The sequence below is a fragment of the Asparagus officinalis genome, chromosome 3 (genome assembly GCF_001876935.1).
Source record: "Asparagus officinalis chromosome 3, Aspof.V1, whole genome shotgun sequence".
In the NCBI taxonomy this organism is placed as follows: domain Eukaryota; kingdom Viridiplantae; phylum Streptophyta; class Magnoliopsida; order Asparagales; family Asparagaceae; genus Asparagus; species Asparagus officinalis.
Genome location: NC_033796.1, coordinates 48,226,000 through 48,247,776, shown reverse-complemented (window position 1 = coordinate 48,247,776; position 21,777 = coordinate 48,226,000). Strand labels below are relative to the sequence as shown.

Sequence of the window (21,777 nt, the reverse complement as noted above, 5' to 3'; positions counted from 1 at the left end):
ACTTTTACGTAGTTAAGGTTTTACCTGATTTTGCTCCATTGGAGTTAGATTAGCCATGTGAGAATGATGAATTTCTTCTATTTCCTCAATAGATTTATCATGTGTGACAGAATCTAGATCTTCCAATTAATAAAACTGAAAATCCTTAGTTCCTCGCCTCTATTAGGAAAATCCTCTTAGTTCCTCGCCTCTATTAGGAAAATCCTCTTCTAAGAATATGGCACCTCGTGACTCAATTTTTGTCACACTTCCATAAGCTTTTTCACCAATAATAAAATACCCCTTCGAATGTTCAGGACATCTGATGAAGATACATTTCTTTCCTCTAGGTTTCCATATCTATGATAAGTTTAGTGAACAAAACTTGCTGATCCTTATGACCACAAATTAACTAAATTAGGCTTTTCACCGGTCCATAGCTCATGTGGAGTGGAAGGTACAGACGTAGAGGGCACACGGTTAAGGAAACAGGCTACGGTCAATAATGTATCTCCCTAGTAGGAGATAAGCAAATTAGCTTGCGCCATTATCAATCAAACTATGTCAAGAAGGGTTCTATTCCTCCTCTCTGCAACACCATTTCGTTGTGGAATTCTAGAAATATTTAGCTGTCATGCTATCCATTTTTCATCATATAGTCTCGTGAATTGCTCGGATAGATATTCAGGACCACGATCTGTTCTGAGAGTTTTAACTCTTTTGTCTAATTGATTCTCAACCAATCTCATACAGTGTTGGAAGCAACTTAATTTTTTTGACTTATGAGAAATCAAATAAATATGACCATATCGAGAAAAATCATCTATACATTGAAATATTATGCACCATGTCTTGCTCTCACATTCATTGAGTCACAGATGTCAAAATGAATAAGCTACAGGGTGTTGTGGCTCTCACAGCTTTGTCAAATGGTTTTCTAATTGTTTTTCTATTCAAACAATACTCACAAGTAGGCATGTCAACTGTAGCGAGTGGGCTTAGTAAACTCTCTCGAGCTAACCTTTTCATTCTTTCTTGCCATATATGCACTAATCTAGCATGCCATTTGAAATTATCACCTAGGTTGCATGAGAACGGCTACGGGTATTAGTATGGGCGTAGGTACAAGTAAGGGCATGGTACAGGGCAAAATTGTAAAATGTAGGATTTGGGGACAGTACATATATTAAGATTAATAATTTATATGTGATCATTATTGTTTTTCAATTCACCTCTTACTAGAATTAAAATTCCTATCACGTTTTTAAGTTTCTTTCATTATGTTGATTATTATAAATTGGAAGTCACTCGTATCTGAACTAGACACCCAAACGACACTCTAAAATCACAGTTTTGAACTTGGGTTATTGGCTGAAATGAATCCAACCTATGTCTAACGAATTTCAATGAATGTACATGAGTATTGTGAAGTGTAAGATCTACGTCCAAGAAGTGTTTGACAAGCGTTTTAAATTAAAACATATATCATATAATTGAGCAAATGTCTAAATAAATGTATGCATATATCTAAGGAGTGTCCATGAAGTTTGAGTACTGATAAGTGTCGGGTATGGATACAACTTTATGATAAGGGTACTCGAGTAATAGATCATCACAAACATCGTTGCTAGAAGAGGCAATATAAGAAAAACAATTACTAATATTGTTACAAACGGAAAGTGTCAAAATCATAAACCCATCTGACAAATATCCACAACCATAACAAGTAGTTTTTAAATACAAAATAATACAACCATGTTCAAACACCTTTAAATCCTAAACCTAGAAGAACCAGAATGGAACAAGACTTCACTGAACGTCGGGTGCATATAGTATGTCATGAAGATACAACGTGTGTCCACATCACAAATCTAATTTGTAGGTGCCGATGCCAATGACCTTTGTGTTGGAGTTGTTTCCCATGTAAATACGTCTATTCTGAGCTGGAATTTGATGAAACTCCACATGTGATGTCGATTTCTTACTATGTGGTTAGTTATTGTTGAATCTACAATCCAAGTAGGAACATTTCATTTAGCATCAAGCAACTACTAACAATCATAGTAGAATGGAACGTTGTATCACATACCTTTGGCTCAGTGAATTCATGAGAGAAGTGACCCAACTTGTTGCAATTATGACAGGCCATCTTAGTCTTGTCTTTCTTATCACCACATCATCCACGTTTGCGCTTGGCATATCTAGCCTTCTTAGAATTCGGTCTAGCATCTCTACCCAGTTAGGTGCTCTACCTCTATATCTTTCGTGTTTAGAGCTAATTGCTCTGCGCGAGCTAGTCTCAGCTATGTATACCGCCCCACTGGGTTTCTTAGTCAGAAGACAATTCTCCTCAGGTTCCACATGGTGAGCAACATCATCAAAAATCTTGATGTTATCATTACGGGTGAGGTTAACCCACATATGCTCCCATGAGCTAAATAGAGAATGTATGACATCTTGTTCATCAGAAAGCTCCTGCCTGATGCTCTCAACTCACTAATCATGTTTGATATAACATTAAGATTTTGCCTCATTGAATGATCATGACGCTTCTTATAACCAGCAAGCTTAAGATGAGTTGGCGCTATCTAGTAGTGGAAGTCCCACCATATTGGAGCTTAGCAACATCCCCAACCGCCAACTGATACATCTTAAAATGCAGCGTGATATCTCTCATGTCTCTCAACATCAATATGCGAGCAACATGGTCCTTCCTCTTCTAAGCTTGGAAGGCTTGTTGATCACGCATATGTTGTGCAGTTGTTGCCCTGATCAGGCTTAGTCACTGATCCTATTATGGTTTCTAGCATATCTTGCTTCTCAAGGAGATATTGAATCTTGCGATGCCAAACATCATAGTTTTTATTTAGTTTATCCCCTTGTTGAGTTAGTAACGATGCTTTTGGTAGTAGCCATATCCTCTAGAGACATAATAACATAATTAATAGGTACCACAATTCATAAAGATTTTGTCACATTATCATGAATAAATTAATAATAATCTAACTAAGTCATGGAATCAAAATAAATGTAATACATCCAACCATCTCCTTTTAACAGAGTTTGACCATTATTAAATTGTCCAATTATGCATAAAATCTAGGAATTAGGCGAGAAAATTTCTAATTAAATATTTTACGAGCCTAAAACCTCCCTTTCAAATACATATCATTATATGTTATCAAGTATGCTAATTAACAAAAAATAATTAAGCATGTTAATTAATTTGTAGAAATTTATAACTAATTTTATGATGAACATGCCATGATATATTGGAAAATTAACTTACAAAAACTTCTATAGGTCAGACTGCAATTAACAAAATATTCTGGGCCAAATTGTAATATTCTAAAAACTAGATCAAAACTGTAATTTTTTAAAAACTGGGTCAAAACTATAATTTTCTAGAAACTGGGTCAAAACTGTGGTTTTCTAAAAATGGGTTCAAAACTGTTATTTTTCAGAAAGTAGGTCAAAACTGTAATATTTTAGAAACCGGACCAGATTGTAACTTAGCAGAAAATCTGCGTCTATTTGCAGAAAATAAAAAATTTTGTACTAAATTGCAAGTTTTATAGAAAACAAGGTCCGTTTATAATTTTTTAGAAAATAGTGGACCTCTTTGTTATTCTATAGAAAAATTGATACGAGTATGTTTACAGAATTACAGTTTTCAAAAAGATTTGGTTCAAAACGTAACTTTTACAAAAGCGTAATCTGTTTGCAATTTCTAGTAAAGTAAGGGCTTGCACAGAAGAAACATCATCTCATAGAAACTGCAATAAAGAAAAGTTGAGGGTCAGGTTGTAAAACACATCATCTTCAACCTTACAATATGAAAATCTATTGTGTCATGCAAACCTTGAAATATCATAATTTTTCAATCTATGATCAAAAACTTGCAAATGATATGTCTATGGAAAGCTCTCATGTAGATCTATATGCAAGAACAGATCTCATAACTCCACTATCAGAGAGATGTACGACTGCAAACATTTAGTTACTCAAAACATTTAAATTTTGAAACTTAAAAATCTCTTAAACCATTGAAGGGTTTCAAATAATAAAATTTTGCAGACATCACGTACATATAATCTATCGTTCATGCCAATATGAGATCATAAGAACTAGTATATTAAAAGTTATCATTAAACATATAGAAAACTTTCTTTTAATAGGCATATACACAATACCAACTACCAAGCAGTATCAATGATCTTATTATTCAAGAGCACGAAATCTAGCCTTATGTAGGATGTGGGTGTTTTGATTACGCCCACGTCAGGCACAACCTCCTCTCTCTGTGGCAGTTAAGTGTCATTAAACAAGAAACTACTACACACTTTGTTTTATGAGAAACTGCCTAACTCATTTACGTAAGATGAGCTATGTGCCTCTTGTTCGTGTCTTACATAGATATCAAGAGAACACCATGGCCAAATACTTGTGAGTTTTGAGAGACACTTGAGTAGTGGGTTGTATCTTTAGTTCCTCTCGGTAATCAAGAATCCGACAACGATCGTCGTGGAGCGTGTGAATCTGGCTGACGGCAAATTTCGATCCTAGAACTCTATGAATTAGTAACATATTCTTAATTTCGGAATCTCTGATTCGATGATATTCTCTAAATTCTAATAGTTAATGTCTATTTCTCATAGAGAATTACAAGTCTTATTTATAGAAGATATAACCTAGCAATCTATATTTGGGGTAAATAAAAATCCTAATAAAATCAAAACCTAACAAACTTAAAAGATGTAATCAAATAAAAATCCTAACTAAATTAGAAGGTAATTCAAGTCTGAGACATCTTAACTAAAATAAAAGATTACATAGAATAAAAACAAATCCCTACCAAAAAAGCAAGATCCTAATAAATCCGAATTGCATCAGATTGATGGTCTATGATCGTCCTATATCAACTCATCTATAAAAATTCCTACAATCATGTGAAATCTAATACATTATATAAGTTATCATTATTTATTAAAGTTCTTTAACTAATACAAAATAAAATGAAAGGTCAGCCACATCTACCCTCTCCCTCAACGATGCGAAGAAAAAAGACATATAGATAATGTTTTCTAATTCACATATTCCTAATGAGTGATGAGAGAGGCCAAATTATTTCCAAAGAGGAAGTTCAGCTATGAATAAAATAACTTGAAATTTCTCTACTAAAAACATATCTGATATTTACTAAAAACATATTTGCTATTTCCAAAGAGGGAGTTTAGTGATGAATGCAACAATTCAGTTAATTACTATAGTCTTAAATATATTTCCTTTCAATCAATTTAAATTCAAAGGATATATCAACTCTATAAGTTTCTAACTTATTCCCTTCACTCGAAGTTTGCTACTCAAAAACGTCTTAATGGCCTTTAGTCATATCATATAACTCTATAAGTTTCTAACTTATTCCCTTCACTCGAAGTTTGCTACTCAAAAACGTCTTAATGGCCTTTAGTCATATTATATAACTTGTATTATGAACAACTAGTATTTTTTCTATGTCAAAAAATTTTCACGTTAAAAGCAACACGAGAGTTATCAATGACACGCGCTCCATTGCACCTCATGTGCCTGCTGATGCGGGGTAGTGCCAAAGCGCTCGACATTTAGGCGGCGGCGCCTTTTTGCGCCTCGCAAGTGCCATGTGCGAGGGCACTTCGCAGAGGGCGAATATAAGACATAGCATCATATATTTATTCTTTAACATTTCAATCAGGTCTTTATAGCCGATAATTTATATCCCAAAAAATAAAGAAAACTATTAGACCATTTTTAGTAGCCCAATTGAAAACCCTGGGCCTAACTTGTCCTCGTGTACTATTTGATTTTTCTTCGATATTAGTCTTGATTTGTCCTTTAATTTTGAAAACTATTAATTTTATTACTATGTTAGTTGTGTTAGCATTATGAATTTAAATCTTATTTTGTAATTCGGTAGTGTAAATTATTAACTTTACACTGATTAAAAGCTTGAAATGTGTATGTTTAGTAGTTTCATGCTTGTCAAGATGTGGCTTTCAGTCAAATTGTTTTCAAGTTCCAAGCAATCTAGCCAGTAAAACACTCTATGTTGCCATCTTTTAGAATCAGTCATCTTTTTTTTCTTCCAAATTCAGATAATGGGATTATGATATTAGTTTTCTCTATTTAGATATTAGATTTCCATTAAAGTAGGAAATAATGTCATAAGATAGTTCAAGAAGAAGAGGACATATTAACTAAAAGAATCTAAACGATGAAGGAAATTGAGAGAGATCAGAAGACAAGAATATTTTATCAAGGAAAAAAAATTTTGGTAGATTTTGCTTCCTCATATGTGTATATGGACTATGGGACCATCAAGGTATAAGGATAAACCCCTGGCATGTGTCCTTCAATTGTGTACTCTTATGTCAGATAGTATTATGCTTATATTTGCTAAAAGAAGCAATCAATGAGGAGGTGAGTTATCTAGGTTTTATAGAAACTAGAAAGACATGAGAGTGCTCTTTCTTCTATCGATATGTGGGACCTGTTTGATAGGCTTGATTATTTAACTAATGGAGAATGGAAATTTATCCCCATTGCTAGCAAAATCCATGATGCTAAAATCATGGTTCAATTAAAATAAATTTTAAATTTTGAGAGCCATACCAAAAAAAAAACTAGAAGTTAAAAGCAACGTGAGTAACATAGATATAGAATAAATATGAGGCAAAATCAAGGTTTTCACAAGCTTATCCGGTCCAATATCGGTGGTTTGTATCCTCTATCTACAAATTATTACATGTGTTGGACCCTATCAATCTATTTCAAGATCGGGCCTCAGATCTTTGGGCCTTCCTCTACCTTCCTGTGCACTTGTAAACCTCAAAGATAAGCCTAACTTTTCATGGGTACAAGATACCTTACAAACTACTGGGATGTTTACAATATATTCCATGTGAGATTGAACTTTAAAAGGGAAACTCGTGTTTGTCCTTTAGACACTACCCTTAAGATGAAAAAATTATAAAAGAACTTTTGGTTCACTCCTTTTTATCGTCGTCAATGAACAAGTTCATCATTAAAAGCATAAAATTTTAATTTGGTCATATCGTAGCAACTTCAGGGTGCAAACAGATTAGACATGGATTAAGTATGAATAATCCATGATATTCACATATTTATATTTGTGTTCCAAATTTTTAATTTGGTCATATCGTATCAATTTCAGGGTGCAAACAAATTAGACATGGATTTAAGTATGATATTCACATATTTATATTTGTGTTTCGATGGGTTCAAGTGCAACTAGGTGTGGAAATGAACCAAAGAATTAACAAACAATTTGTGAATGGCGCGTGAAGAGGGGCCCACCCATGTGCTGCTGCAAAGCCATGTGAAGAGATAACGTGGGGTGTACCAGGGGAGTACCTAAGACAACGAAAGTTTTTGATGGCCCACCCGAAGACCCGCTCTTGAACAATATAAATACCCTTTTAATTGTCATCTAAGTTTTTGTGTGAAGGAGTTTTTTTTTCGGCTGTGGTTATTTTCCACAGAAGCTTCTTGGGCTTCATGTGGGTAAAATCGTAGATTTCAAGAGGAGATCTTTGAGCAGTCATTGAGCCGACTTTGAGAGGGTTTTAGCACCCTTTTGAGAGAGGAATTGAGAGATTAGATTGAGGGTTTATTTGTGAGATCTTATGTAGTTGTAAACCCTAGTTGTATTCTCTCTCTCTCTAATAGTAGATCTTCCTCCTCCTTGCCCTGTGGACATAGGCAATTTGTCGAACCACGTAAAACTTATGTGATTTGCTGTTTGTGGCCATTGTAATAGTTTATTAGGTTCCCTTGACAGGTCAGTCCTAGAACTGATGAGAGGAAGAGCTGATATCTTATTTTGTTGAGATATTCGCTTCAGATTCTTGTTTTCTTTGTGAGACGAGAATTCTTATTGCGATCTTTCTCTTATTGTGCATCAGAAACTCTGTCGAAATTTTCACTGCGCACAACAAGTGGTATCAGAGCTCAGGCTACGTTTGAGCAATTTGGAGGAGTAGATCGCTTTGGAAGCTCGTCTAGGGCTTTGTTTGGTGATAAAGGTGGGATCTTTTGGTAAAAACTTCATCTTTTTAGTTTTGGATCTATTCTTCGTTCGTTGGTGCGTTGGGTAAGATGTCGGGGAAAGAAGGTGTTTCGGGTGTCGAAGGTGGTGCTTCTGGCGCGAAGACCATTCAGAGTTTGAATATCCACTCTGTGGAGAAGTTTAATGACACAAACAACTTTGGATTATGGAGATGCGATGTTTTGGATGCGCTGAACGCGCAGAATTTAAAAGATACCTTGGAGTTAGATGGCAAACCAGATGATATTGAAGAGAAGGTTTGGAAGAAGATGAATCGAACGGCTTATGGTGTGATTAGACTTGTTTGACTCAAGATCTAAAATATGATATGATGAATGAGACTTCTGCCAAGAAGATTTGGGAGATTCTCGAAAGCAAGTATCTGACAAAGAGTGTTAAGAACCGCTTGCATTTAAAGAGGAGATTTTATCGTTTCCAGTTGAAGAAGAGAACCTCAATTAGTGATCACATGAACACCTATACAAAGCTTCTTACGGATTTGACGAATGTGGATGTCATGATTGAAGATAAGGACATGGCGTTGCTATTGTTGAGTTCCTTGTCCGACGAGGAATATGAGACTTTCGTTCTTACTCTGATTAATGGGAAGGCATCTCTTTCGTATAGTGAGGTGACTGTTGCACTTGTGAATTATCAGCTTCGAAAGAAGAGGATAATAATGCTTCAGTTGAGCCGGTAGCAGAGGCGTTGACCGCAAGAGGGAAGGGTCCAAACCGAAAGAATTGGAAGTCACAGTCTTGAGTAGGACATCCTACAATTAAAAAAGATCAGTGTGCTTGGTGCAAGGAGATTGGTCATTAGAAGAAAGACTGCCCAAATCTCGACGAATGGATGAAGAATAAGTAGAAGGGAAAAGGGAAGCAATCATTATCAGAAGCAAACATTGTTATATCGGATGGTAATATTTTTGACTCTTCTATTTATTCATTTTCTATCACTCCTACAGATAGCTATTCGGAGGAATCTGAATGGGTGTTGGATAGTGGTGCGACCTATCATGTATGTCCTAGAAGGGAATAATTCTCCAGTTTTAAGAAGCTGGATAGTGGTGTGATGTATATGGCTGATAACCGTACATGCCAGATCCTTGGGATAGGAAGAATTCGCATCAAGATGTTTGACGGGACTGTTAGGGAGTTATATGATATGAGATATGTTCTTTCCTTGAGGAAGAACTTGATCTCGATTGGAGCTTTGGTTGGAGAGGGTCTGAATATTCGAATTGAGGACATCGTTCTCAAGATTGTGAAAGACTCTCAGATTGTGATGAAGGGCGTCAGGAGGAATAACCTGTATTACTTGACTGGAGGTATAGTGACAGGTAAAGAAGTGACGATTTCTATTGATTCGACTAGACTACGGTATTTGAGGCTTGGTCATTCTAGTATTGATTCCTTACATAGATTGAAAGAGGGTACGAAGACCTGTAATTTGAAATCCAGTGAACACTTTGGTGTGAGCAAGAAGACCGAGGTGAAGTTTGACATCTCTATTCACCGCACGGAGGGTCTTTTAGATGGGGTTCACATGGATGTTTTGGGGCCTTCCAAAGGGGCATCATTGGGAGGTAATAGATGTTTGATTTCCTCTGTTGGTGTCTATTCTAGACGTTTTTGGGTTACAACCAAATCCTCATTGGAAAAAATCCTAGTAGTCTTTAACAGATTGAAAAAGTGTACGATAGACAGAAAGGTGAAAGTACTTCATTCTGGTTTTGGTGGGAGGTACAAGATGGACCTGTTTTTATATTAGAGCCAAGCTCATGGTATTTCGAGACACTTCGTTGGAAAGGAAATCTTTGGGCAACTAGATAAGGTGACAAATTTGGAGAACCGTGCATTGCTGGAGGAGGATCGGTGTTTGTTATCAAGCAATGATATGCAGAAGAGTTTTTGGACTGAGACTTCGACATATTTAGGTCATCCTATTAAAGAGTTGTCAACTGCTGTGATAGGAGGTAAAACTCAATTGGGTGTTTGGTCTGGTAGTGTCACTTCAGTTGAGGCTTCGATGAGGGAGCTAATTGACTCTCAGTAGGTGGATAGTTTTTGACAGATCTTAGATGTATCGCAGCGGGTGAAGAGTGATGCTATTCCATATTGGGTGAAGATTACTCCAGATCATACTACATCGTTTGGAATTCCAGCTGAGGTGACACGGTTTAGAGACCATTTGGATTTGAATGCAGATGATGAGTTGGTTGATTCGAGTATAGCTGGTGGACATAGTTTGTATTTGGATATGACCGTTGATTCACCTCAGGTGGAGGTGTTTGATTCGTTACACTTTGAGGCCATTGGAGGTGCTATCGGCCGCAGAGTTGATGATATTGGAGAAGGGTTGTGAACTTTTCTATTGGATTGAGGTCGTTCGCGACCATTTGGGTGAACTACATTCGGCTTGATTCCTTAGGCAAGAGGATACGTAGGCAGTCTTTACTATGCAACCGGTTTTGGATTAGTTGATTTTGATGGGGGTGAGATTGTTTGGACTCTCGTTCGGGTTCCGACTTATTATGGATTGAGTCTGTTGTCGTGAATTAACTTCACGGCGTACTGGACATAACAAGTGGGATATTTGGTTGCTTTGGTGTCGGCTCAGTTTTGGGAAAACTTCGCTGAGGTGAAGAATTGTGAATGACGCGGGAAGGGGGGCCCACCCATGTGTTGCTGCAAAGCCATGTGAAGAGATAACGTGGGGAGTACCGGGGGAGTACCAGGGGAGTACCTAAGACAGCGAAAGTTTTTGATGGCCCACCCGAAGACCCGCTCTTGAACAATATAAATACCCTTTTAATTGTCATCTAGGTTTTTGTGCGAAGAAGTTTTGTTTTCGGCTGTGGTTGTTTTCGGCAGAAGCTTCTTGGGCTTCTTGCTGGTGAAAAATAGCAGATTTCAAGAGGAGATCTTTGAGCAGTCCTTGAGCCGACTTTGAGAGGGTTTTAGCATCCCTTTTGAGAGAGGAATTGAGAGATTAGATCGATGGTTTATTTGTGAGATCTTATGTGATTGTAAACCCTAGTCGTATTCCCTCCCTCTAATAGTAGATCTCCCCCCTCCTTGCCCCGTGGACGTAGGTAATTTGCCGAACCACGTAAAATTTGTGTGATTTGCTGTTTGTGCCCATTGTAATAGTTTATTAGGTTCTCTCGACAGGTCAGTCCTAGAACTATTGAGAGGAAGAGCTGATATCTCACTTTGTTGAGATATTCACTTCAGATTCTTGTTTCCTTTGTGAGACGGGAATTCTTATTGTGATCTTTCTTTCTTATTGTGCACCAAAAACTCTGCCGAAATTTTCGCTGCGCACAACACAATTTGGTTATTATTCGTCCAACTATTTGATCATATTCAACTCGATACCTTATATAACAATAAACAAATATTTTTTAGTATTTGATTTAGAAACGAATAGATAACGTGATGTATTTTTCTCTTGATCATTAAATATTCATTTATGTTTTATATTTATCAAAATGTAGGTTAGAATTTTTTTCTTAATTTTTTTTAGTTTAAATTGATGCATAAACTTGAATGGGAAAGGCAATTTAGAGGGAAAATCAACAAGTATGATGCTTTGGAGGGTATATTTACAAATATATACAATTGGAAGGATGTATATACAAAAATCTCCAAGTACTAAAAAGTCAAAAAGATATGTCAACTTCAAGGTTCGAATTAAAGAACTTCTGTTTGGAAGCCAGAGCCCCCAAACCAAATTGGCTAACAAGTACTCGTGAACATTTACCGAATATCTAATACATTACTGAGTTGAATATGAACATCATTGCGATATTGACCCAAATTCGAATTCGAATGTTTGAATTTCAATCGAATTTGAATTCGAACACACTGATATTCGATTTGATTCGGTTGTTTTCCAACCCTGGGTGCACTATGGATACTGATACACTTCAATTAGAAAAACACATATCCATATCCATTAAATTAGACCTATAAATATTCAGATAATGTGACATAAGAGATAATTAGTACAAGGAATCTCTCAAATTAAAGACTAGCCGTGTATCTGATGTCTACAAAGCTAGGGTAGACTCGCAAAATCATCCACTCTCGCCCGAATGTCTGAACTGTTGTATGATTTGTATCTTTTGTACTCGTATTCACTTCTCTATTTGTATTCTGAAAAAATCTGTATCTGATTGGATGTGGATATATTTGCAGATATCCATATCTGTTTGTGTTCCTTCATATCACTCACATCAGATCAGATGTACCCTGTGTTGTTCATTAATTATCTTTACATTTTAGTTTTTAGCGCAAAAGTTGAATTTTACAGTTTTTCATGCATATATATGTCTTGCAAATAATGTTTCATAGTTAATATCATGCTTAAGCAGCCATCATGTATATAAATAAGGTGGTTTCTTATATATTTTTTTAGCATGAACAGATTTTGCACATTTTTCCAAACAATGTATCCCTTATAATGTAAGCTACGGCATCAAAGTTCACATTGTTTGCAGCAATGTGGTGTGCGCTATTATCAATAGGTAGGTGGCCTAAATTAAATTATTTTGGTGGATCATTAGACAACGTGATGCATTTATTTTTTGGTAGTTAATACTGATATACACTGAATGATGCAAAATTTAGCAACTTATGATTTAAGTTTTAGAAATCTTACTCTCTGCACTGATGACACTTCTATCCTTCCTTTTCCCTCTAGTATGGAGCATATAAATAAGAACATGAAAATCATTTTTTACTCACTTCTCTTGATATTGGACCCATTGGTAATAAATTGGAAAACTGATGCTGCAGATGTACTGGGGACATGGAAAGTATGGGATTGAAGCGGCATCTCTTTTTTACTTTGGAAAGCACCCTTCTGTTCTTAATATAGGAGAATCAGCATTGTTGGCTGGGATATTACCGTCTCCTGAAACCCTAAACCCAATTACAAACTTACAAAGGTTATGGAAGTTATAGTCCGGCTGTTCTTTTGTTATTCAATATTCTATGTGTCCTATCTACTCATTTATTTCTTTTAAGTTATGCATCATAAAAATTGTCATCATAAGTAAGTTTCCATATTCCTTTTTGGAAAAAAGAACTTCGCATTTAGAAAAACTAATATGCAGTTTTTTTAACTTTCCTAAGGGGGAAATATTCACAAGCTAGAGTATTGAGAAGGATGGTGGCAGCTGGTTTCCTTGATTTGGAGACGGCACTTTTGATTGTGAAACAACCTATTAGCTTGCCTGTCTATCAAGTTGCAGACACTAACGAGGTAATAGACTTACCTTTCACATACTTGATCCCTGGGTGTTTTAGCTTATGTACTTGCATGCTTTTTCTAATGAGTGCTTGCATACACATATGCATGTGAAGATTTTCTAATATAGTAGTGCATTAGTTCCAAAATAACCAGTGTAAAAGTTAAAATATGAATGGGGAATAACTCTGTTTGGGAGGTATAAACTTGAGGAAAGTTTGTTACTTTTTTGCTTTTACTTTATAGCAATCTTTATAAATTATTGCAGTCAGGTTATTATTGGGGTTAATAACCTAGATACTTCTTGAACATGCATGTATTAGCTGATGAAATTTACCTCAATTGACATATTTTATGTTATTAACTTGCATACTTGATCTATTCATGTATTACCTGGTAAAATCTACCTCGATTGAATTCCTCATTCATATTTGACTAACTCGTATCTGATGTTGATATCTTCCGCAAGTATATTCTATCTCCCATTTGTAATCTAATCCTTCTCCTAGTCTCTTGCATCTTCTCTTAATATTGAAAGTTAGAACAAGTTAAAACAAACTTTCTTGTGGCTTACGTTATGTATATTCTGGTAGATCCTGAGGGCTTAGCACTCACAAGGTTTCCCTTTTCATCTTTGAAGTTTTGAAGGTTATGTAGACAGTACATGTATCTAGTCAGGTATAAGCTAGGTACAAGTAGTTATCCTTTAAGCGGCTAATGTATGTACTATGTACATAAATTGGTTTTTGTTGTTCATACATCTGGAACAAACATATAACAGTAGGTATGTGACATGTCAGAGCAGACATGAAACACATTGTCTGGAATCTAGATAGATTAGGTCATGACTTTTTCATTGTTGTAAAAAGCCTAAAAGCCTCGTTAGCGCCTCAGTTAGCTTAAATAAACCGGTGGTTGCCTCGCACTTTTAAAACTTGAAATGTCACTTTGACCTGCTTTGCACTTTAAAAGCTTTGGTTTTAGTGCTTTTGTGATGGGAGACAATAGTATCCTGCTATTGAAATAACTAAAACTACAGGAAGACTAAGATTAAGACATGAAAAAGCAGAAATTATTGTATCCGTCATGGAGTTGAAATCTAACTATGGATCGATTTGCTCAGATACCACTTGGTGGAGGTAAACAGGTGCGTAGCCAATGAGCGAGTAAGTGTGAGAGGGGGATAGTGAGTTCAACAAGAGGCAAAGAGAAGGAACCAGACCTTCAAACAAATAGGATTTGTTGAGCTCACACAATGGCATTCCAAATTCTCAAAGAAATCTAAATAAAATTTTCTTGATCAAATCTGAAATTTACAAGAGCATTTATTGACTTGTAAGAATTCATAATACAGATAGAACTAAAAGACTAAAAAACTCAAATTTAAAATTTAAAATTGAAATCAAATTTTAAATATGTAATCATAAACTCTAATCACGTATCTAATTGTAAACTAATTATGACTCTGTACCCAGCTTTAATTGAGCTTGAATTTCTTCCAGTTTTCATTGAAAAAGTTCCCCTGCCTCAACGCTCCAAGTTAAATAATCTCATAATGTTTCTACTATTTAGCCCTCTTCTTGAATACATGTATACACACACACATATATATATGCACTAAACACGAATGTTCCCTTTTTTTTTTATATTCCACTTGCTGACTATGGGTATATTGTTCAATTTATTTTATTTTATTTTTAACTTTTTGCAGAAAGTAACTTTATGAGTGGCTATGAGCTGAAGCCAAGAAATATTTGTCCATAGAACACCATTAAATTCCAGTTACTGAGGGAGGAATTCATCTACGTCATTCTTTTGACATCAAATTTATGTCAATGTAATAACATAATGCTAGGCATCACTAGTCATCTTTACAATAATTACATGTACATATATACCTGGGCCTAAGCCCGGTAGTTACTTTGTTGCGGCAGTCACCTGTACTTTCTGTAATATATTTGCGTTGTTGTTTACACAGGGTATAACATCTAAAACCAAGATATGCATTGTGTACAGTGTTGAAAGTATCATGATTGTACAAGAAAGAATCTCTCTCAAAATACAGAATCACAAAATAGGTGCCTATTTTAGTTGCCATCTTTGAACTCAATCTTCTGAAGGAGTTGAACAATCTTAAAATGTAGGATGACATTCTCCATATGCATCCATAATTTTACTTTAGCAACTGAATCTTTGCAAATTCTTAAGAAGAATAGATGCTTCATTTTTTATGATATTTCTATATGAAGAATAGAAGAGAAATCTTTATGGATCAACCAATGAGTGAGGTTTGTGTCTGAAAATCTTGAGTGCAAGGTGTGTAAGTTTTAACAGTCCATTTATAGGTAGAAACAAATGGCGACAAAATGATGACTAAGATTTAGATTTACAATGATTAATGAAGACTATTTTTGTGTATCTTAAGCACTTCAAGAGCAAATTCATTATCATAACTGTATATTGATGACGCACTGATGGTGTCTGGTGAGAAGAAGTTAATTAGCACCACAAATGGTGGGCTATACCCTCAACCATTGACTTTGGTGATGCTTAACAATGAACATAGGGCTGGCTAGTGAAATTTTTAAGATGTAATATTAAATGCAAGTGGATGCAATGCAAACAACTTATATTAAATTAGATAACGTTCTATGAGCCTAGCTATAAAAATGAACTACATATGGACACCTAAAGTTGGTTTAATGCAAAATAGGATGAACATATACTAATAGAAAGGAAGAGATTCATTCACAATTATCAATTAATCATAGTAATAAATATATTGTGTCATAGTCGGTAAGAATTACACCTGAAAAGCAAAAGTAAACACAAACCATAAGATCCTGCAAGTTGCTATTAGATGCACTTTTGCTTCTGCAAAGAGATTAGGGTTAGGGTTTAGAGTCACACCTATTTGCATCACTGCTCTTAATTAATATTTATCAATTAATTTTATAATAAGTAAGAAAATCTTACAATATATACATAGGACAAACTTACATTTAACCACTTAAGGACTTATAATAGAATTCAAATATATGCAAATAATGTATGGATTTAATAAATAAATACAAAATTTTCAGGATCAATGGGCCTATTAGAAAAGAGCATAAAGCTGTAACAAAATATATTAAAAAAGAAATAGAATAGACCAAAAAGATAAATCCTAAAGTCTGTGTTTGGCAAACCCTTAAAACTGAGCCAGGACTGAACCTGACCCAGTTTTGGGTTTGTTTCTTGATTGGCAAATACTGGGCCAGTTTTGGCCCAGTTTCTTTTAGACCAAAAAAGAGGCTTAAAACTAGTTATTTTTTGAACCACCCCTCCATTGGTTCAAAAAAGAATCAGTTTACCTCAAAACTGAGCCAGAATCAATCATGGCCCAGTTTTTGAGAGTTTTGCCAGACACACCCAAGAATATTATGGTCAAGTAGTATGTGTGTCCTCCATAAATGAGTAGTTTGAATATTGTATGATGGACCAAGTTGAGCTTCACGTCTCACTTTAGGAGTCTGCTAGTTTGTTGGATGGAAGTCCATTCCTTATGGGTTGCGAATTCAGCTGAACATTAACCTGCCAAACCGCCTTTAGGCAGTTCTAGGGTGGTTGCAGACTAGATCTCGTTAACTGAATTTAGCCTTAGTCCAATAAGTGATACGAGTTGTCGTGCGAGCATCTTTGATAGCGGAATTATCAAAGATGGGTTGAGAAGAGGATGACAGAAACACAAGCACAATTCAGTATATGACGAAGGAAAGTACCTTCTCTAGTTATGAGTATGAAAAGATTACAATCCCTTTCTCACAATCTCACTAGAATCGAGAACAAACTCTCAATTCTCACTAAACCCTAATACAATGATTAGAATCAGAACAAACTCTCAATTCTCACTAAACCCTAATACAATGATTAGAATCTCTCTTAATTACCTCTGATTGTTTAGAAAACTAAACCCTAATACAATGATTAGAATCTCTCTTAATTACCTCTGATTGTTTAGAAACCCTAAAACAATTCTTTATATAGGTGTACAAACATGGGTGGTAATCTGGTAAATAACCAAGCCCAAAACCAACAGGAATTCGTGTGAACAGAAACTCAAACAAATCAGGAAACCAACGATGAGTCGACTCATGACTGAGATGAGCCGACTCGTCTGAAACTGGACAAAACACAAAAGCCAGCGATGAGTCGACTCATGACTGTTATGAGTCGACTCACGGGCTAAAAACTGGATACTTTGATTCTGCTGCTCGTCGTCTCGTTCCACGCTTCCACCTGTGTTCCACTGAACTGTTTTATACCCCTATTCTCATGTTATCATGAGAATCATCTATCCTCAAGCTCCCATGAAGATCGCTAAGTTCCGAAGAGAAGATACACCCGTATCATGGGTCCCCTCTTTAGGAACTGGAAGTCCCGTTCAAGTTAGAACTTTTGCTGAGGAAACTCTCGAGCTCCTCCATCTTTTCTGTACCACCAGGCCTTGCTAGGAATCCGGTCTCGACGTGCGATCGGAAACAACTCATTCGTTCCGCGTCTCGTCGTAGTCACCGTTCGCTCTAAGTTACAATCCTTTTTCGATGGCTTTTCTGGAAATCTAATGCACAGCGAGAGAAACTTCTTGCTTGCATTCACTAGTCTCTTCGCTCGCGTCACCTTCCTCAAGCTTGTCTCCTTCGGAAGAGATGCCGAACGAAATATGAACCTTTCACCATCCTTAGTGAAGGTGTACTTCTGAGCCCGCCTCTCGTAGATCGCATATCTATCTCATAAGTACGGATTGCCCAGTATAATCTGATAAACATCCAATGGAACGACGTCGCACGTGACCTCGTCAATATACGACTTGTGGAGCGCAAATCTGACAGTGCATTGATCAACTACACATAGTTTCTCCTCCTTCTGAATCCACCTCAATAGATAGGGCTTCGGATGCTTGATCGTCTTTAGACCCAGCTTCTGAACCAATACCTTGGATATCAAATTCTTCTCGCTGTCCGAATCAACAATGGCATCAACCAAACTGGTCTTCACTTGCAACTTAAGAACAAAGAGTTGCTCTCTCGGGTCGTCGTCCTCTTTCGTGATCTGCTTCCCCGTCATAAGGTTGAGACTGCTGTTGGGCTCTGTCATCCCTGAGACTTCTTTCGGACCTTAAGCTATCATATATGTCTTTTTCTCCTCCTTCTTCAACCATCTTGGCTTGAGATGAGGATACTTCTCTCAGCACCGATCAGCTGTGTGTCCTGTCTTCTCAAAGTGACTACAAATCAGCCCTGTCTTTCCTGGATCACCCTTCTTCTTCTTCTCCTTAGATTGAGAATCACTAGACTCGTCTCCCGTCTGTTTGGAGTCTCCCTTAGCCTCGTTGCCCTTCTTTTGCTTGTCCTCGAGGGCAATAGTCTTCACGCTCGCCTCTGTAATTGATTCCACCGTGAATAGTTTCATCTCCTTTCGGATGTAATCACTCAATCCCACCATATACTTCATAAATACGGAATATTCCTCTGTCGTAATGTTAAGGACCATCACCTGATGCTTGAACTCCGTGGTGTATTCTTGAACGGTTTGATTGACCCTTTGGCGCAAGCCGTATCACTTGTACCAACGCTCTTCAACGAATCCCACCGGGTAGAACTGCTTCCTCAGTAACTCCTTGAACTTGTTCCATGATACCGCCTTCTTCTCTTGCTTGGAGTAGGATTTTCACCACGTCAACGCGTGGCCTGAAAGCTTCAAAGTCGCGAACATAATTTTTTCTTTTGACGAATAGCCATAAAGAGTAAAATACGTCTCTATCTGCTCGATCCAGTCATCAAGCCGCTCGACGTCAACACTCTCATCATAAACAGGAATCTTCATCTTGAAGTCAATTTTCAGGTTCTGATAAGAATTCTTACCACATTGATGCAATGCAGCCTTAACGGTCTCCTTCTCCTCGTCGGAATCTGAATCTACTCTCTCCACATCGGACTCAACAATTTTCTTCGAAGAATATTCACCTTATTTGTCACCTCCATGGATAAGACTGACGAGTTGTGTGAGAGTCGAACCTATCGTCTCGATCTGCTTTTCTAATGCATCAATCCTCGCTGAATTGTCCCTTTAAGCCATCTTCTTCCTCCTTATAACTTGGACTCCTTCCAATAAAATAAGGATCTCGCCAAACTTCTTGTATTGCGATCGAGTCAGGACCATACACATGATGCCCCCTTCGCAGGATTTGATTGTTCTGATACCAACTTGATACGAGTTGCCGTGCGAGCACCTTTAATCGCGGAATTATCAAATGTGAGTTGAGAAGAGGATGACAGAAACACAAGCACAATTCAGTATATGACGAAGAAAATTACCTTCTCTAGATTATGAGTATGAAAAGATTACAATTCCTCTCTCACAATCTCACTAGAATAGAGAACAAACTCTCAATTATCACTAAACCCTAATACAATGATTAGAATCTCTTTTAATTACCTCTGATTGTTTAGAAACCCTAAAATAATCCTTTATATAGGTGTACAAACGTGGGTGGCAATCTGGTAAATAACCAAGCCCAAAACCAACAGGAATTCGTGTGAACAGAAACCCAAACAAACCAGGAAACCATCGATGAGTCGACTCATGACTGAGATGAGTCAACTCGTCTGAAACTGGACAAAACACAAAAGCCAGCGATGAGTCGACTCATGACAGTCATGAGTCGACTCAACCTGATGAGTCGACTCATGACTGTTATGAGTCGACTCCCGAGCTGAAAATTAGATACTTTGATTCTGCTGCTCGTCGTCTCGTTCCATGCTTCCACCTGCGTTCCACTGTACTATTTTACACCCATATTCTCATGTTATCATGAGAATCATCTATCCTCAAGCTCCCATGAGGATCGCTAAGTTCCGAAGAGAAGATACACCCGTATTAATAAGGATTAGGGTTAGAGAGTTAGAGCTATGAAGAGCGAACTTTGCTAGCTGCTGGATCTCATCTGATAGACTGGGGTGTTACCTGTTATGACTTTGAGAAGAGTGCTTTTTAGATAAATAGCTTCAGATTTTCTAATGCGCTAACATAGAAGATATCCAAAAAATGACTAATAAACAAGAGTTTCTCCCATTATCACTGGGCTGCTACCTTATGGCTTGAAGGTTCTACGTGTATCATGATGGGTAAGGTGATACTTGCATAGCCTTTTCCATCATAAGACCAAGAAGTAACTTTCCATCATTAAGTTTTCAATAACTAGAGGAAGATCTTCAGATCGTGTGAATGTATGTATCAACTATTTGCTTCTTATAATACAGTAGTTGGGCCCAATTGATTCGTAATTATAATAAATCATGTTTTATGTCTCACAACCTATTTTCAAAGAAGTGATCATATTTTATACACCCCCCACCGCGTTTAAGATCTTAAACACGTGCCTCCTACAAGTTTTCAATTTGGCGCCCTTGGGTGAAACTGGAAGAAATCCCAAATATTGGTCTTTTCATTTTGGAGCCATGGATCAGTTGTGAAGAAATTCCAGACATTTGAATGTGGATATTTACAAGTCCAACAACTCTCAATCTTTTCAAATTCCTATATAACTGTGAATAGTTGTTGTCATGTATGAGTGTATATTCATGAAACCACATCTCACTATGTGTAGCTGCTAACTGTGGTGGAACTGTGAAATCCATCAGAATGGAATCTGCACTGATCCCTCTTATTGCAACTCTACACGATGATTCCTTCTCTTCAGGTTTTTCATTTATTGAGAAACATACATGCTCACTTCTATTATGTGGTTCTTATGCTGGTGAAAATATGAATGTGTAGTTCAGTACTTGTAATACATGTGAATGTAATCTTGATAAATGACCTTAGATAAATCAAATTAGTGGTTAAAGGTTATTCTTTTCAATTGCCTAATCTTTGTTATGTCAACCTTGTACTACAAATTTAAAGGTGGTCAATCATGTAACACGGTTCTATGCTTTGAAAAGTATGTGATCAAGTTTACCTTCTTTTTTATTTAACCTCAGACAAATATTTTGGCATTAGGCAATTTGGATGGTTTTCATTGTCAAATGTAACCCGATGTCGTAGAGTTTGGCAGACTTAAACCACCTTCCACAGCTTTGTTTCACTTCTGTAGGGATATGGTACCTCTAAAAAGAACTTAAAGAAGAGAATGAATGCTCGTGAAATTTGGGACTGGGAAATAGCAACCATGTTACTGGAAGCAAGAGAGGACATGGAAAAGTGGGCCTTGCGGAAGTATGGAAGCATCCAATAATGTTGAAATGCCTCATATACTATCTTATTTTCTGAAGGTATGCTACTCTTGTTTCCATCTAGTTTTCTTGCTTATATTTTATTCACATATTTTTGAAGTTCGCTCTGGTTATTGGCCCTTGAATTATATTTGCAAGTAGTTTTGTTACTATGTAATC

At 36.6% G+C, this 21,777-nt stretch overlaps 1 protein-coding gene across 7 annotated transcripts in view; it reads left to right on the top strand.

Moving 5' to 3' along the window:
• Positions 1-21,777, top strand: part of LOC109834046 (penicillin-binding protein 2D-like) — a 30,223-nt gene that overhangs the window by 6,327 nt on the left and 2,119 nt on the right. For 3 of the 7 annotated variants that reach the window (XR_002245437.1, XR_002245434.1, XR_002245436.1), the window contains exons 3-5: positions 12,889-13,040; positions 13,228-13,357; positions 21,480-21,657. Coding sequence is in view for 2 of the 7 variants with exons in the window: in XM_020401938.1 (XP_020257527.1) it covers positions 12,889-13,040; positions 13,228-13,357; positions 21,386-21,430 (327 nt within the window). In the remaining 5 variants the exon portion in view is untranslated. The other 4 variants (XR_002245435.1, XM_020401938.1, XM_020401939.1 and 1 more) reach the window with 4 other exon arrangements.